Below are 17,819 nucleotides of genomic sequence, written 5' to 3'. Positions count from 1 at the left end.
ATACAAAATGGAGGCCATGGTTTAAGGCACATTTAGGGTAACTAAAAAAAACCCCCAAAACTTCATTATTGTATTTTGATTCTTTTATTATTATTTTTTAATCTTCAATTTTTTTCTGCCATGAGACAGGAATGCATGATAGATAGAAATGGCTCAAACATCTTCACATGACACACTCTTAAATCATATTTCATTCACAATTTTTCTTCCCCCTAAAACATCTACAGTTAATATAATCCCACCCACTTTCATCCATTATCACAGATTTAATTATCCATTAAACAGTAGTTGCCAGCAATTGAAAGCTGTAAGGCTTTTTTTTTCTTTTTGCATATTAGAAAAAGTCCTTTAAACTAGATGAGTAAATCACAACTATCAACTCTCACTTTACATGGCAACCCCAAGGTAATAGATATTTCCAAAAATGCATTGTTTCATGTATTCATTCAGGATGAAAGAGAATGTTGTGTCCCATTAGCTTGGATAAACATGAGTAGAAGTATGTTTCACCTTAGCATATTCCTTTTAAGGAATTCATTGCCTTGTTGTGATCATTTGTATTGCCCACTGAGAGTTTTTGGCAAAATTGCCAATCGTAGGAGAGCTCTCCGACAAATTCCATTACTATTCAAAATAGCATAGTTCAAAAAACAGATGGGTTGCTTGGAATCCATGTCTCTCCCTACTTGAAGAGAATCTTGAGGTTTTCCGGAATGGATGTAAACAAGAGGATGGAGATATGTGTGTGTGTATGTGTGTGTGTGTGTGTGTGTGTGTGTCCGTCCTTTGGGAATCCGTTTGAGTTTAATGTTATCGATGATGACTAGATACCTGATCTGTAGCATTTACTCCTGAGAAGATACTAGAAGGGAATGACAGTTCTGATGCACTTTGGAATGGCACAATCACGTAAACGCTTTGCACACTTAAGACTTAACAAACTCATCCAAAGTTTCTAAACACATTTTCTAACTAAACCCCAAAATATCAGCACAATAAAAAAAGATCCTATGTAATTAAAATATAAACAAGTAGGAATTTTTTTTTTTCAGCTGACTTTTTTTCATCTTAATTGTAGGAAACTCTAGGTACTTAAGAAAGATGTAGCCAAGTTTTTTGGGGTGGTTTTTTTTTTTTTTTGGTGTAAATTTTTAAAAAATGGAACTTTTCCCGAACACATAACAAAATGCCATGATATCCCATAACTGGCCAGGTCCAGCCATCTCAGAGCTGCATGGCGTACAGCAACTGGACAAGAGGAAAATAAAAAACAAAAAAACACACAAAAGAAAAAAAGTCCAAAAACATCCAACATAATCCAAGTTGATGTGACATTTATATTACAGCTATTAAAAAGGGGGCTGTAAAAAGAGCCCGTTTGAAATTCTCTTATTCTTATGGTCACCCCTACATAGTTTTTATAAGTGATTGATTTAATACATTAATCCCAAGCACCACATTTCATAACTTAATGGTAGTCCTCTAATATTTAGCCTTTCACTGAGGGAATGAGTTGTAGCTGAAGGCCAAGTTTTAACTTGAGAATCAGAATTTTCATCATCATGCAGTCAAGTCAGTTCACATCAAAGTCACAGTGGGTGTTCTTGAGTTTTACTATGTCTCAGCAAGAAGCTCCTTGAGAAGGTGGCATACCGTGGTTGTCAATTCAAGAACTAGGCAACGCTTGTTGTCTATGTTCAGTCTTTAAGATCCGTCATCAGGGGACCACAAGAAGTGTTCCTTAATGTGAGTTATCTTAGAACTAGCAGCACCCTGGGTAGAACATATCAAGAAGCTAGTAGGAATCAGTTGTGTTAGAAAAATTGCATAGGTGTTAATCAAGAAGGCTGTGAGCACAATGCCCTATTTGAACCTGTTGCGATGTTGTCCATGTCTCCTTTTCCTTTTTTATATACAAATATATAAAAAGAAGAACTCCATAATGAGTTTGGCATCTTGCTAGCTTTGCTGCACCTGGGATGCATTATTCAGCAGATTATTATTCAGAGCTTCCGTTTGTTGTTAAGGTTCTTTCACAGAATACTTGCATTGTTTCAGCATGCTATTGGAACCAATTCCTTCTTTCTCCCTACCCAGTCACTTGCATCAAGCATCTTCCCAACAGCAATTTAAGAATGACATTTAATTGAGATCCTACTATCCTGACCAGTTCCTTGACTGGAACAGTTAAGATGGGTCCTTGCAATAGTTCCATGTATCGAAAACGGAAAAAAATAACATCAGTCTAGAAGTCTTCAACTGAAACCCAACAACTGGAGCACTCCCAATTCAGAGCTGCTTCCCCTTCCTTATGGGAATCCTTGTCCCCTTTACAAAAGTATTCACACTGAGGAATAAAAATAAAGACCATCTTGAGTTTGAGCTGTTAAGACACTGGAGAGTTTTCTTGCTGGTCTTCAGTAATAGTGGACTCACTCTGCTCCTCACTTGTTTCATTGGATGGTTCTTCACAGTTTGGCTCACCTGGATCCAGACTACTCCCCTCACTTTGTTCATCATTCTGCTCTTCATTGGCCTCCACAGTCCGCTCCAGATTATTTTCCAAAGATGTCAGCGAACCGTCTGTTAGAATTTCACTGGCAACCATTTCATCAAACGGCTGAATCAGGGGAACAGGAGCACTTGGCTGAACAAAGCTTTCACTGGTATTTACAGGCACTTTGGTTGTATTCATTTCTACCATAATGTCATTCTGTGGCAAAGTTACTTTCTCCACAAGTTTCCACTGAATGATACTCATATCTTTGCCTCCAGTTGAAATCAAGTGGCTGTCATTATAAGTGAAGGCGACATTTGTCACGTGGCTACTGTGGACGCTGTATTTGTGACTGGGGGCCTGTGGAAACAAACCAGGAAATGAAATCTTCAGTACTTGATTAGTATCACAAAAGCCCACTAGAATAGTTTTTTAATCTTATTGAAAGAAACCAAGAATGAAAAGATGCCCTTATCCAACAAACTGTAAACTAAAAAAACAAACAAACTTCTGGTCACATTTTCTTATGATATATGCACGCTTGCAAGGCTGAGTATGAATCCTACGTCAGCCTCATTACACTGCAATTATTTGGTAGTTTTACTGTTAGGATAGCTGCATGTATCTGACAGAAGTGGATTAAAAGGCCAAAAGAATCATTGATCCAATTTTCCTTACACAAATATAACTGTTGTAGTTACTGGGAATGTTCTTAGCAGTGCAATAGACACGCATATCTGTGACCCCAGTGAAAAATAAAAAGAGACCGCTATCTTTTCAGCTATAATTATGCTGCATTTGCAATAAATGAATGGGCAAACTGTCAGTCAAGATCTAACATACGTCTACAACATCTGACAAAACAGTTAGGGTGTTATTAAGATTTATAGCCCCATAAGGGGCAATTGGCAAATAATTATGGAAATGGTGGTGGGACAGAATGGGGGATTATGAATATGTCCCTAACTGCAAAATGCCTCTTGCGTGTCATTGTTATACAACATGCAACACCTGTGCTGCAGGCTGGCCATTCAACTGACAGAGGCAGCAGAAATACTGTGCACACCCAGACAAGACCAGGAAAACCCCCCAGACTTAATTAGAAGTCAATATCATACATATCATGTGGCACAAAACAGAACATAACACTCTGAGATTTGTAGCCCACTTGCCAAAATGTTGCCTACCAGTGCTTTAATAAGAAAGTAAAGTAAACTTTTTTCAGTTCTGAGTTCATTATTCAAATCACAGAGGGCTTGAAGGAGTGGTTATTTTTATTTTTTTCCAGGATGGTGACTTTTATTCATGATGTTAGAACTATATTTCTTTTCCATATCATGCATGTTTCAGTACATATAAACACGGTATTTCCACACATGCTTACACATTACCTTCCTCAGCCTATCCTGCAAAACCGTGTCATTTAGACATACCTTTGGCTTGGAGCAGGGATACTGAAATAGATGGACTTTACAAAAGTCATCAGCCACAGCTATAACCTTCCTGTTGTGGGACCGAACTAGAGCATTTATATCTGTTCCATCTGATCCTTCAGGCCATACTCCTTCAACAGAAGAAAACAAACACATTAGAGTGATCACTTACTTAAATAAATCTTGTCAGTCACATGAGCTTTAAAAAGATGAATCTTGAAAGGCTGGATACCACAAAATATTTCTAACAAAAACTGTTTCTAAAATGATGCACTCATGAGCAGTAGCAAGCCCTCGCTTGGAAGAAGCATTCCCTTCTGTGCTTCTTCTAGGATGGTACCTGCCAACCATGATTTCTGTAAATCCTTGTAATGAAAATAATTTTTTTTTAATCTATGCCCAATTAAGTTGGCAGCACCTTTTTGATCTGAAGGTTGTAAACTAAAGAATTAAAATTTAATTAATTAAAACTCCAGTGTAAGCCCTAACTCAAATTCATAGCAAATGAAAGTATTAAAATTTTAAAAACAATATGTTTTTGTACATATAAGTTAATGGGCCTTAAGAGCATGGTACAATTCTATTCCTCTCAAGATGGAGCATATTTAGTCAGCTTTGATACAGAAGACTTATGCCCAGGCCCCAGTTCTAAGTTTCTCACATGAATGCGAAAACCAGAATCTCTTATGTGACAGAACCTGTTTAGGCAGCTTCAATTCTGAAGGGTTATGTTCATGCCTAAATGCCATGTTTCCTGTACGAATGTGAAAGCCAGAATCCCTCATGGGACCCAACTTGTTTAGACAACTTCATTGTTCATGGCTTATGACAGCTTCATGCTTTTTGCATGAGTCTGAATGTCAACTTTATTTCAGAAGACTTATGTCTTGGCTTTCTTCTTCTTCTGAGTTTAACTTATTTTTTTAAAAACAGGTACCAGTAATTATGATGAAAGGAGATGTGATCAGGTCAAATCTCTCTCCTGTGGTTCCCAAATAAAGAAAAAAATCTGAGGCAAATGTTTATTTTTCTTTTAAATGTGAACCTGTTGGCCATATGGCAGAGCAGGGAACAAGCAGCCAATGAACACTTTATTTTGTTTTGGTAAGAACGAACACAAATAAAATAAATAAACTGATAAAAATTTCATTTTCCCCCCCTGTAAAATAAGGTGAGGGAGAGAAGGACAAGTTAGAAGCATTACTTTAGCAGTACTTTAGGTGATGGTTGAAAAATAATTCAACTGAATGTGCCTCCTGCTTGAGGCATATGGTGTGCATTGGACTTACCCCACTTGATAGCAGTGGCACAATGCACAACAAAGCTCTGGGAGCTTCTGAGCTTGGTTCTGGACAGAGACCACAGAAAGGAGGATCCCCTAATACAGACAATGGCTTATGCTGTAATGGGACCTTGGAAACCAATAACTCAGCCCTGGATTCAATCTGTCATTCTACAAGAAGCCAACACTTGAACCACAAGAGTGGTATAATTTGATTACGGCTGCAGAAATCAGTAAGCAACTTTACTGCCACATTCTGAAGCAGCTGGAAGCAGTGGAGAAGCATTGCTAAGACATAAGAGGGGATGTTACACCAAAACCAGGCTTTGTTGTCATTTAGGGTTCTGAAAAAAGTCTGGATTCAAGTCTGCTTTTCTGCTGCATCTTCTCTTGCTGTGTTCCAGAGACGTTTTATCCTAAATAACATATGCCTGGAACCCCATGGAGGAGCATTTTGTAGTGAAGGGAGGGGGGAAGGGCAAAGCCATTCCGTATTCCACTTCTCCTATTTCAAAATAAGTTTGGAAAAAATGTTAGGAACTGTGGTTTCATTGAATGCATTTGTGTATAGTATTTAGAAAGAACATTATTCTCAGCTGGACACTACCAACATGCTGTGTTCTGGGTCACAGAAATAAGACAAAATGAATTTCTGTAAAACATAGTTTAAGAATTCATATAAACAGAAAGATGCCACTCACCAAATACTTGAAACCCCAGCACACAAGTGTATGTTGCCCAATCTTTATCCTTGCATTCAGAACGATTCCTGATTAGTTTGCAGCCAGCTGGAATGTCCCCTTTAAAAGAACTGCATACTCAGTAACAGAATTACACGAGTAAGTAGCATGCTTTGTACCTGCCCAAGATGAACCCCAATAAAAATAAGTGCCAAAAAGGTGGTACATCTACCATCCAGTGCAGAAAGTGTTTGAGCATGAAAGAAAATAAAATCAGGATATAGAGCTATACTTTGTAGCCATGGGAGAAATAAAAGGTTAATCAATTTGAACAGTTTTTGGCACACTTGTTACAGAAGGCTACTCAAGTACTATGCTAACTTCCTTTGTTGATGTGTGGCTTGGGAAAAAGTGTGCCTCTACTACAATTAAACATTTGGCTTAATGCTGGGTTTGTACAATTCCTAGTATACAGCTGACAGTGAGGTAATGTGGATTCTGCCTGGAGGGTAACTTTTTTTGTAAGTGAACCTCTGCTAGGTCAATTATAGATGTAATCACTTTCTCAATAATTAGTGAAACTAGCTGTTCTTTACAGTCTGATTAAATCTAATAATGACCACACGAGGGCACAATCATGAGGAAGCTCTTCTGCCAAAGAACAACAGGGAAACACCCTCAAGAGCTGTATCAATTGTCTCCCCTCATTAGCTTTTTCAATGACAGACAGTATCTTTGGCCGACACATTGCAATCCCAAGAAATAAAGTTATGTGATTGTACTGAATGAAAAATATTCTTTCTGCAGCATGACATTCAGAATACACTATGCACCATATAACTTTCTAGTAAAAAAAACCTACCAACATGTCTGTTGTTCCTTAGCTGATACTCCTGTGGCACTTATATATACTGCTTGGAAACATGGAATGAGCATTGTTCCACCATTTTGATCTTTAGTTTGGATTTTAGGGCCTGATTCCTTTGGTATGCAGAACTGGTACCATCAGAATGTCAACCTACTCCCACTTCTGGATGATAGCAAAGTTGTAAATAAGCTCTCGTTTCCTTGACCTCTCCATCAATTGTTTCTAAATAGCTCAGCCATTTTTAGTTTCTTTTATTACTATGTATATAAAATCAATTATCACCATGTTGTGGAAAAAGAGAGATTGCTTACCTGTTACTACAGTTCTTCAAGTGATCATTTGTGCAAACACACAAAGTGGAGTTTTGTGCACAGACAGAGCTAACCACAGAAGCTCGCAAAACTTAGTGAGCATTCTGCCTCTGGAGAAAGCCCATGCACAGTTGCATGCCTCAAGTGGAGGCAGAATCTCCAATCTTTGAATTCCTCTGAGGACCACACCTTAAGTTCAAACTGTAGCATTTGCAGAAAAATCCAAGAATTGGAGCTCACCTGCAGAGAGGATGATTGGATGGGTCGTGTGCCTGCACAGATGACCACCTGAAGAACTACAGTTACAGGTAAGTAATCTGTCAATAGTCTCTGTGTAGGCACACATACTGGACACTCACTAGCTTCACCTGGGAGTAGCTAGTTACCTAGCAGTAGGTGCAGATTGATTCAAAGATATTCTGTAGGATAGCAACCCCCAATGAGGCAAAAGACTTCAACCTTATGCTCAGGGTGTAGTGCTTAATAAAGGATGATAGTGTAAACCAGTGGTTTTCAGACTGGGGTGTCATGATGCCCCAGCCTGAGGGCCCTGGCGTCTTTCCCCTTAAGAGGGGAGGCAGGGAGGAGGCAGCGAAGCGATCCCCAGGATCGTGCCGCTCAGGAGGGCAGCAGGGACTGGGTTGCACTCACCAGTCCATGCTGCAGCCTGCTGGAGGTGTGGGGAGCCTGGTGTGAGCATCTGCAGGGCTCCCCAGGTCATCAGAAGTGAAAGTGGAACGATCACGCTCCACTTCTACAAAACTCCCAGAGAGTTTGAAAACTGCTGGCGTAAACCAATGTTTCTCAAACTATCCAACACAAGGGACCAGCAATTTATTTTTCCAATATATGCCAGGGTTATGCATTTGACATCTCGAGGGAGTTGGGGGGTGGGAGTGCAGCCACCATTAATAGAGTAAGTGGGTTTTTAAAATATTTTTATTTATTTATTTTGATTTAGGGTTCCAAGTTTTACTGTGTTTTATTGTTTTTTAAATGCTTTATTTTTATATGTTTTTAATATTTATATTTATATGTTTTGTGTTTTTATATGATTTCTTTTGTAAGCCGCCTTGAATGCCCTTTACTGGGACAGAAAGGTGGGATATAAATTCTATAAATGAATAAATAAAATAAACAAATAATGCAACATATGTAGTTAGCTTCAACACTGAGTGCTTAAGTTTAGGACTCAACTTTACGATTCCCACATGATGGCCAAAAACTTTTTAGGATGGATTCTGTTTAAGCAAGTTCATTTAAGAAGGGACAGGTTCATGTTTCAAGCTCTAAGCAATCCAGCTGATGGCGTTCTCTTCAAAGACTTCAATATGAACTAAAGGGATGAACCTCAAAGGAACTGAGAGACGGGGGTGGGGGGTTCTTCATGCACTTGAGGCAGCACACAGGGTTTCCTTAACTCAAGAGCAGGACAGGACACTTGATAAAGCTCTAGAAGCTTTCAAGGTTGCACAGAACTCCACTACATTTGTCTGCACAGAGCTTACAAACAAGAAGGGCCAATATGTTGTACGGTATTGAATTGTACTGCTATTGTTCTCTCTCCCCCTCCCCATGAAGCCAAGTGCAGTCATTTGCTTATATGAGAGTTAAGTAAAGGTCTGTGCACAGGGTTACCACTGAACCAAGCCTGAAGTACCTAAGTTTTTTTAGGAAGAAAGAAGTATGTTTTATTCCTTTACCAAAGCTGGCCCAATTACTTTGTTCAACAGAGTTCAATGGAAACCACTGAGAGTCAAGCCAGCCCCAGTGTTCATAGTCCTGAAATTCCCTACATTTTTCATTTCAAAAGAAGAAGGTTCCTCCCCATGGAATTCTTTGTCTCACATTCACAGCTGACACTTCAAATTTATATACAAACCTTTGACCCGTTTAGCTCAGTATTATCTGATAGGCAGAAGTTCCTCAAAGTCATGGGGAGTAATGTCTTTCCCAGTCGTGCTAGGAGATGGCTTTAGTGAGAGATGCCAAGGATTAAACATTGGACCTTCTGCATACAGAGCACGTGCTCTACCCACTGAATGAGAACTCCTTCCTTTCCTAAGAACTTGACCAAGTACCATCCCTCCTCCATACTGTATTTGCAAGGATACCAAATGCAGAGGAGTAGGAAAAGGTCAGCTGAAACAGGAAAGCATCCTGTCAGGTTAGATACAGAACAGCGCTATATGTTAGTGAAACTAGGCTACAGTACCTCTTGCCCCCTGTAGTGTTTCTTTCTTGTCCCCATAGATTTGATGCCTTTCATAATTTGTCTGGCATTGATATCAGCAGGCAGCTGAAAGTTTGGAACTACTAGCAAGCAAAAGCAAGTTTATTGGGGGCTGATGCCAGAAATACGTTTGCCATTTGATTGTTTAAAGAGAGCTGAAACTCATTTGTCCCAGATTGGTGCACTGTAAAGCTGTACATTTTCTCACACTTCATTTTTTTTTTTTAGTCTAACCAATTTCCTCCCATTTAAGCCTGGCACAACTTAAAACTAATGAAAAATAAAACCACACCCATGCTAATTCTATGTATTTTTTTAATGCATAAGGCCAATTCAAAGTGGCATTTAAACAATATAAAGAACATGTAAATATGTGTCCAACTTCTTTGGAAACAGAGTTCCCAAGAACCACAGCCATAACATAAAAGGCCCAGTTCCTGGTTCCCACAGATGTTACTCTGTTCAGAGATGGGATCCAAAGAAAAAGAAGTGCTCTCCTTGTCGATTTTGATGGATATGCAAACCAATATGCACAGGGGCATTCTCTAAAGTTCCTAGACAGTTTAAGACTTTCTACGTCAAAGCCAACACTCCAGCTTGCACCTGGAAACTATTTTGTGCCCCTTGGACAGCAAGAGGTATGTATGTGTATAAATGCTATTTGTATACACACACACTCTCTCTAGAAAAATCCAGAAGTGTAGGCACCATTAATGCCCTAATGACCAAAAATTAGATAACATTTCCCAGAAGAGATGGGATACTGCACCAGACCATTGGTTTATCTATTTTCAACCTTTTTCATCTTACAAATGAAATAAACAAGCATAGTAACAAGACTATACATTTCTCAAGGCATTTCTCAAGGCAACCATCAGTTTTTTGACAACTGACAAGGCATACCACACTGACAGCAGGGGTTTGCATCCCCCAGTGGCCCAGCTAATAAATGATCCTCCCCAAACTCCCATGGCACACCTGCAGACTATCCGTGGCACACCAGTGTGCCATGGCACAGTGGTTGAAAATACTACCTGCCTGGCTGACAGTGGCTCTCAAATATTTTAGCCTTTTCAAATGGAGATGCCAGGGCATGGATTGGTTGAGGCCCTAATAGGTCCACCCTAATGGCAGAACTAGAATGCTATTCTTTATTTGCTTCCAAATAATACAGTCAGGCCTCAATTCATTGGTCTACAGCGAGGGGGACTCCTCCATTAGTCTGGTGCATTACAGAGCACTTCTAACACTTGAATGAATCTGTAAAGCTCCTCACTGATTTTAAGCAAGCATGGAGATGGGAGTCCACATACGTGTACCACAGCCACAAGTTTGAAGCACTTGCCCTATCAATTCATGAAGGGCCACATGAAAACTTGGTTGCATTACTTTACTAATTTACACACAATTTTGTTTCATCCCATTCATTTCCTTGTTCAGGTATCTGCAGAGCATCTCTAGTGTACTCCAGTAATAAAAGCCCATGGCCCTAACATCAGCTTAGTGCCTTGAGTTCACTGGGCAGACTATGCCAAGCAACTTGCTCTAAGGTGAACAAAAAAATTTACACACACACACACACACACACATACAAAATATATAAAGCCTACCTTACAGGATTGTTTTAAGAGCAGAGAGAGATAATGCAAGCTAATATTGCACAACCTTTAACTCACCATGTTTTGTGTCATGCCACATGATACAGCTGACAACTAAAATGGGGGGGGCAGGGAAATCACAGGTAGTCAAGCCCCTACTTGGCCACTATACATTACTGTCTTCAGCTTAGGGTTGTGTTATCACAAGTTGCATAGGCACACTGTGCATATATGCTGCACTTTGAGCACCTAAGGAAAAGGGCTAATACAGTACACTAAAGGCCTACTAAGTAATATTAAATGCAGTTTTTAAAAATGTCAGCCTGTGCCTCCATCAGCAGTTGATAAGAGGATTCAATTAAGACCAATAGTGTATAGATAACTTTCAACACTGAAAACCTGCTTTGTGACATATTGCACACTAGTGCTGCTCCCTCTGCGCACACGGTTAAACTGACTGACGCCCTTTCAGAGACATAAGCTAAATTTAGAAGCATCATTAGGTAAGAAGCAACTCTGAATAATATCAGAAGGTCAGGTTACTGCAGGTCACAGCTCCCGTTAGTGTGTGTTTTGCGCCAACAGCTTGCTTGCATCAGACCTGCCTTCACCTTGACCCCGCCCCACCCCATAATGATTGTTCAGGCAGTTCTCTAAGATGGAAGTAAATACAGTTTCATACTCACAGTATAGTATTTCATAGTCTCCCGAGTTTGACATTATATACTTATTGTCTGGGGTCCAGTCAAGGTGTGTAATATAGCTGGAATGTCCCTGAAAAAGCCACACAGAGGCAAACATGAGACTTCATTTTCCATCAAAATTAAAACTTAAGAATAGGCTCAACAAAGGGGGCAAAGCTGACAGTGAACCATTATTCCAATCAGCAACCAGACTTTTGCCCCCCTTCTTCAGTAACTGCCTTTCTAAATGTTCATATGAAAAGAGAAATGACACAACTCATAGGAGTAATCCACAAAGTTTTACCGCTGCAGGGCCCACATTTGTCTCAACAGGTAGAAACCCATGACTAGGGGCAGCACACACACAGTGGACTGCACTCACAACTGTGAATGCAAAGTCCTGCCCTGGTTATTACAAGCAACTGGTTTTTTGCCTTAATAACATCCCCACCCCCCCCACATCCACAAAAAAATATGTAGCAATAACACACATTAAAAAAAATATAGCAGTGCAGCAGTAAGTTTCCAGTGTCAAAAATACATGAAAAAATGTCAACATCCTGGGCAAATAAGGTTTTCATCCCATGTCAAAAAGAAAACACCACAAAATGTGGTGGCACCACAAAAATTGGAGGGAAATCCAAACGAGGTAAGTCTCAGTGGTAACCAGGGCAAAGTCCAAAATTACCTCCCCCCCCCCCCAAGTGAATCAGAATGCTTACTGGAGCCTTTAAACAAGGACATTCTGAGTTACAGTGTTGCCTCCCCAGCAGTGTGGAGCCCAGGGTAATTGTGTCCCCCCCGCCCCTCCTTAGCAACATCACTTCTGTTAACAAAGATTATTTACAGCAAAACCTGTACACAGGAGAAATTACATGTCATGCCTTCAGTTTACACAGGTTTTGTGCCACTGACATGGAAGACAAGAATATGGATTTATATACTTTGCCGCTTTAATACCCCTATGCCCTGGGGTATGAAGCATATGGCTGGTCTACTTTGAGGCTATGTGAATGGCTTCTGTGTGCTTGTATACACCATTTTCACTCTTCAGTTTTCTCAGCAATAAATCAGTTTATTGTTGTTTTTTTACCTGAACCAAGCAAACCACAGCCGATCCACAAACCAAGAAAACAAGTCAAGTGTGATTTGCAATCCTAGCTGTTCAGTTATAACAGCAAATTATGATTTACTGCTAATTTGGAAGAGAGGGAGGATAATTGGAGTGTGTAAAGGTGAGGAAGGAGGGGACACATGTAAGGGCAAGCCTTCTTTACAGATGGCTGTATCTTTCACTGTAGGTTGTTTAGACTGTAGCAATCATTCTACAACTGTAGCTGCATTTTCCTCCAGCTATGGTTTCAATGGAAATGGTTGCTGTGTGTTCTCTCACTGGGCACAGCATGATGCACTATAGGATTTCTTTGGTGGAGTGCAGACCCATAAAGTGGGGAAAAATAAGCAACCCGCTTGCATGTGTGGATTTGCTTTTATTTTCCCTACTGGAGTGGAACACAGGCAGTTGGGGTTAATTCCCCCATCACATAATCCCTCACCCTATCCCGGGTCTTTAGGACACTGGAGGCTTGCTCTAACATGGAAGGGGGGAAAAAAAGACAACAATTTACTAAGTCCTGCCAGACATTTGGCAGCTGTTAAAATTCCTGCGGGAGGTGGACAGGAAAAAAGAAAAGCAATTGGGAGGGGGCCCTCTCATGCCAGAAAATCCCTTCAAGCAAATAACTGTGACAGGAAAGATCTGAACATCACGTTGTTACAATAGTCTAAATAGCAGAGTTTTACGTTCCAATGTGGTGAAAAAAGTCTCCCTTCAGCAGCTACCACAAAAGAACATTTTATACTTCTGTTCTGACATACTGTCAGGTATGACATAGGGAAAAGAGTACCAACTGGCATCTTTGGCTAATCAAAATACATGACTAAACTGGAATTACCTTCTCTCATCAAGAACTGTTTGCTTCCATGGGTACAGCAGTGACACCCATCATCAGCTTATCAATATATGCCTTATACAAGCCTCACAAGTTCTGTTGTGGTGAGAAGAGAAATGGTGACAAGTTTCTTAAGAGGTTGCATGGCTTTAAAGTCCCCTGGGGAACAACACGTTCTGGGATCAGAAGTCTTCTAATTTTGTGATATCACTAGGAGATCAGTACTGTATTAGAGATCAGTGCTTGCTTGATGTTCAAACTGAAAGGATAGAATTGCACTCGGAACTGGTTTTTAGACTATTTGTGAGGAGGATGAATCCCAGTCCCATGAGATTAGAAGAGCCAGGAAGATGTGCTGGAAAGGGGATGTGGACTTGTTTCTGCACCTCCCTAATTGTGCAGTAGGGGAATAGCTCACACCGTGATATCCAAACTGGCCCACTGAGATTTCAGACCTAGCAGTTGCAAGAATAAGAATGGAATCTTGGGAGCCTTAGAAAAGAAGAAATGTAAGGTACATCCTTATACTCCAACAAGAAAATCAGCAGCAAAGCAATTTAGAGCCCATCATAGGAATGGCAGCATTGAGAGACAGTCTCCAGTGAAACTAGAATAATCCTCCAAAGCAAAAGAAGATCTCTCTGACCTAAAGTAGACCTGCACAATTTGAGACTGAATGCAGCCCCACCAGCTACATATTGTGGTCTGCCTGGTGCACAACAATCCCCCTGTTTTACAGTCACAGAGGGTCAACATACTTGCACAGAGTATGCTGTACTTGCACAGAGTATGTATGTATACTTGTACAGTGTATACTTGCACAGAGTATGTCATCACAGAGATCACGTTTAAAGAGTTTGTTTTGGCTGCTTAAGAAAAGGCGGGGGAGGCTCACAGTTAGGACAGCAAAGAAATTCAGAGAAGAAAATAAGCTCAGGAAAGGGTTCACAGGAAGGACAGGGCTCTGGAAAACTACCCCCTCCCCCCCCCCCCAAAAAAAAATTCACACCAAACCAACAAAATGAAGATCCAGCAATATGGTGTTTTGCATGAAAAACTGTCAGGAACTGTAAGTGTTACAATCTATCAGCATCTTGCTTCCTGTGATGCTTAAGGGCAGATGCTGAAGGGCTGGGACCAGAGAGGAAAAAGCAGCCAAAGCAGGCTCAGCTGTTCTTAACTTAAAAGGCCACATGGCAGGGATAAAGCAACAAATCCTAAACAAAACCACGGGTCCTGGTTCCCATTGTGACAAAGCAGTAGCAGCCAAGAGATGCCAGCATGTTCTCATGTGTTCTTGCATTAGCTTCTCACTGTCTCCCCCCCCCCCATTCATCCCAAACAAGGGCCCATGTCAAGGCTTGCTGATCACATAAAGTTATCAGCCTATCCATTCTGACTCATGCTCTCTAAGAATAAAAGAAAACAGTAGCATCTTCATCAGTAGTCTTAAATGCAGACACTCAAAGCATTATGAACTACACACAGTTTGGAAGAATGCCAAAAGATATCTGAGACACACAATTTTAATGTTCAACAATGTTTATTATTTGACAAATACTCATGGATTTTTCTAACTTACAAATTAAATGAAAATTTCCATAAGCTTTCTATAGATCACAAAGAAAATTTGATTGATATTAGATCACCACAAGGGGGCATAAGATACTGTACATAAGCCCCAAGCATGGGAATAAGTCCTCTAATGATGTGCCCACAGCAACGCAGGGAGCAGCTGGAGTAGAAACTTTCTATGCATTTTCTGTGCAATGTATGAACTTCTACTATCAGACCACTGGTCATCTTGCTTAGTAGCGTCTAATGTGATTGGGTGCAATGCTCTAGGGCAGCGGCTCAGAAACTGTGGGTCACATCCAAATTTTTGACAGGTCGCGAAACTGACAAGACGGATTGAGCTATGTGGATCAAGGGATGAACAACTTGCTACTTGTGGGGAGCACTGTTGCCCAAACACCATTATCGCCACTGAGGCTTGTGTGGTTGGTAAATTGAAGGTTTTTTTTTAGGTGGGTCTCAGTGCTGAAAAGTTTGGAAACCACTGCTCTAGGATGTTGGGCAGAGGTCTATGGGGAACCCAGGGATTGAATCTGGGCCACCTTTATGCAAAACATTGCTCAACGACTCAGCTACATCTGCTCTCCCAAACCTTAAATCATATAGACATAACACATAAGATCACACCCACCAACCCATGTTCATTAATCCAGAATAACCACCATTTAATAGTTCTATACTATTATTGCAGTAAACAGAGCCCCTTCACATGAGGAGAAAGGACCCATGCAAATAGTCCCAGCCACATCCCAGTCCAAACACATGTTGTGCTTCCCAACATCACTGCAATGCACAGGAAAGCAGCTCCTGCACAGCTACATGAGGGGGCAAAAGGGTGGGAGCCATCCAGTAATCCGTAAAGTCCATATGAGTATAGGAGACTAGTTACAGAATTGGTATAACTATTATGTGTTCATTCATCTTGGACCACCTGCCTCCCTGCTGTTTATATAATACAATATAACTACAGGTTGAGCCTCATTATTCACATGGGTTCCATTCCAAGCACTCACGGGGGATGACTAATTATTCATGTGGGTTGCAAAAAACACACTACAGCAAATAAATTTAAAAAAACAAAGTTTCTTTGCTCTGGTGATTTAAAAACAGACTTGCTGACCTTTGTGATGTAAGATAAGAGTCATTAAGAAGACAATCCATCAATCAGTCCTCCTACAAGCACTTACAAAGGCACTTCACTCAGTCAACCTTCACCAATGCAAAGTGATCACCTTTCTTGTGCTCAGGGGGAAGGGAGGGGTCTGCTGGGGAGAGAAGAATTGATGGATTGTCAGCCAGCTGCCCCTCCCTCTCTCATTAAGGAGGCTATTGTTAAAGGACTGTTCAGTTTTTTAAACTGATTTTAAAGGGATGCATTTTTCCCCTTCTCCAGGGATCAGCACATTCCTTCTCATTTGCAGTGGCCATTCTTGTTGAGTCAAATCCATGTATAAAAAATCCGTGTATAAATAGGCTGGACTTGTAATATAATAAAATTATCACTTTCTTGGGTCATAAATCTGAAAACTACTGCTCATGAATTTCACAATATTTTTAATATGCTCATTAGATGCGATATTAGTCAAGATTAAAGCCAAGAACCTAACATCTCAATGTCACTTCAATATGACTCTGTGTGTTAAAATCTGCTTATAATGTAGTAACTGAAATTTTTTTAAAATTGGAAATATGTTTATATCCTGACTTTGTTCCATCAACAAATTCAGTCATGGGGTTACCCATCCAAACACTGACCAAATCCAGATTTGCTTAGTCTCAGCAAGAGGGCTATATCATGCTCTCAGACTATATCCAGGCATCCAGGCAAGTGTTGCTGTGGACCAAGTGCCAGGATTGGATAGGGAGGCAGTTTCAACTTCTTACTTAAACTTCTTTTTAGTATTCATTGGGTGGTATACAGGAATTTGCTTTCTGCCTATCCTACTATATAAATGAGAATAAAATTAAGGAGGAGCTGCAAAATATGTTTTACACTGGAAAGCGCTATATTCAGAGACTAACAAAACCAAATATGTATGCAGCCTAGCTTCATAAATTTCAGCTTTGACACAGATTCAACTTACAGTGCATTTTCCATATCGGCTGTACTTCCTTCCATTTTCTGTTACAACATAGAGGTAAATAAAGTTGTCGTGGGAGCCCACCGCAAGTAAGGTGCCATCTGCAAAGCAAAGTATGTCATGTTATCTGAAACTGTTACGCAATACTTATTTCATAAATTAGCCCTCACCCTCTTCATTCAAACCCAATGCTAAACCATGGTCTATTTAGTGGCATGAGCAGCTACAAGTCTTGGGTCCACATGTTCCATTCTAAGATTCTCTTTTTCCAAGTCTTTGGGCATAACATGACTTGCCAATTCATCCAAACAAAGGATTATGGCAAGGTTTGAATGGGGCAGGGAAAATCTTGTCCACTGCCCTAAGCTTCTTCATGTTTGTTGCGTGAACAGAAAAAGAAAGGAACATGCTATGCCTGGACAAAGTAATTGTTTTCTTCTCAAACTGCCCCAGCATATAATATTGGTGTTTGAACGGATGGAGAGGAAGTGCAATCTCCCTGAAAGAGCAGCCTAGCCTTGAGGGACAAGATATGGTCTGTGCGCAACAAATGAGTAACAAGTAATAAATACACACGAACACTGAACATAAGAACAAACTCTCATGCTAACAGAAGCTTGCAGCTT

General features: G+C 40.3%; 1 protein-coding gene across 2 annotated transcripts in view; it reads right to left on the bottom strand.

Annotated features, from left to right (window-relative positions):
- Nucleotides 1–65: 65 nt before the first annotated feature.
- Nucleotides 66–17,819, bottom strand: part of EML4 (EMAP like 4) — a 92,570-nt gene continuing 74,816 nt past the window's right edge. For both annotated transcript variants that reach the window (XM_066623342.1, XM_066623333.1), the window contains 5 exons: nt 17,197–17,294; nt 11,589–11,676; nt 5,914–6,012; nt 3,931–4,061; nt 66–2,857 (listed from right to left, as the gene is read on the bottom strand). In XM_066623342.1, the coding sequence (XP_066479439.1) occupies nt 2,387–2,857; nt 3,931–4,061; nt 5,914–6,012; nt 11,589–11,676; nt 17,197–17,294 (887 nt within the window). In that variant the 3' untranslated portion in view covers nt 66–2,386. The remainder of the gene's footprint in view (nt 2,858–3,930; nt 4,062–5,913; nt 6,013–11,588; nt 11,677–17,196; nt 17,295–17,819) is intronic.

Source organism: Tiliqua scincoides, chromosome 1 (genome assembly GCF_035046505.1).
Source record: "Tiliqua scincoides isolate rTilSci1 chromosome 1, rTilSci1.hap2, whole genome shotgun sequence".
Lineage (NCBI taxonomy): Eukaryota > Metazoa > Chordata > Lepidosauria > Squamata > Scincidae > Tiliqua > Tiliqua scincoides.
The sequence above is the reverse complement of the archived record's forward strand: the minus strand, read 5'-3'. Positions and strand labels throughout refer to the sequence as shown.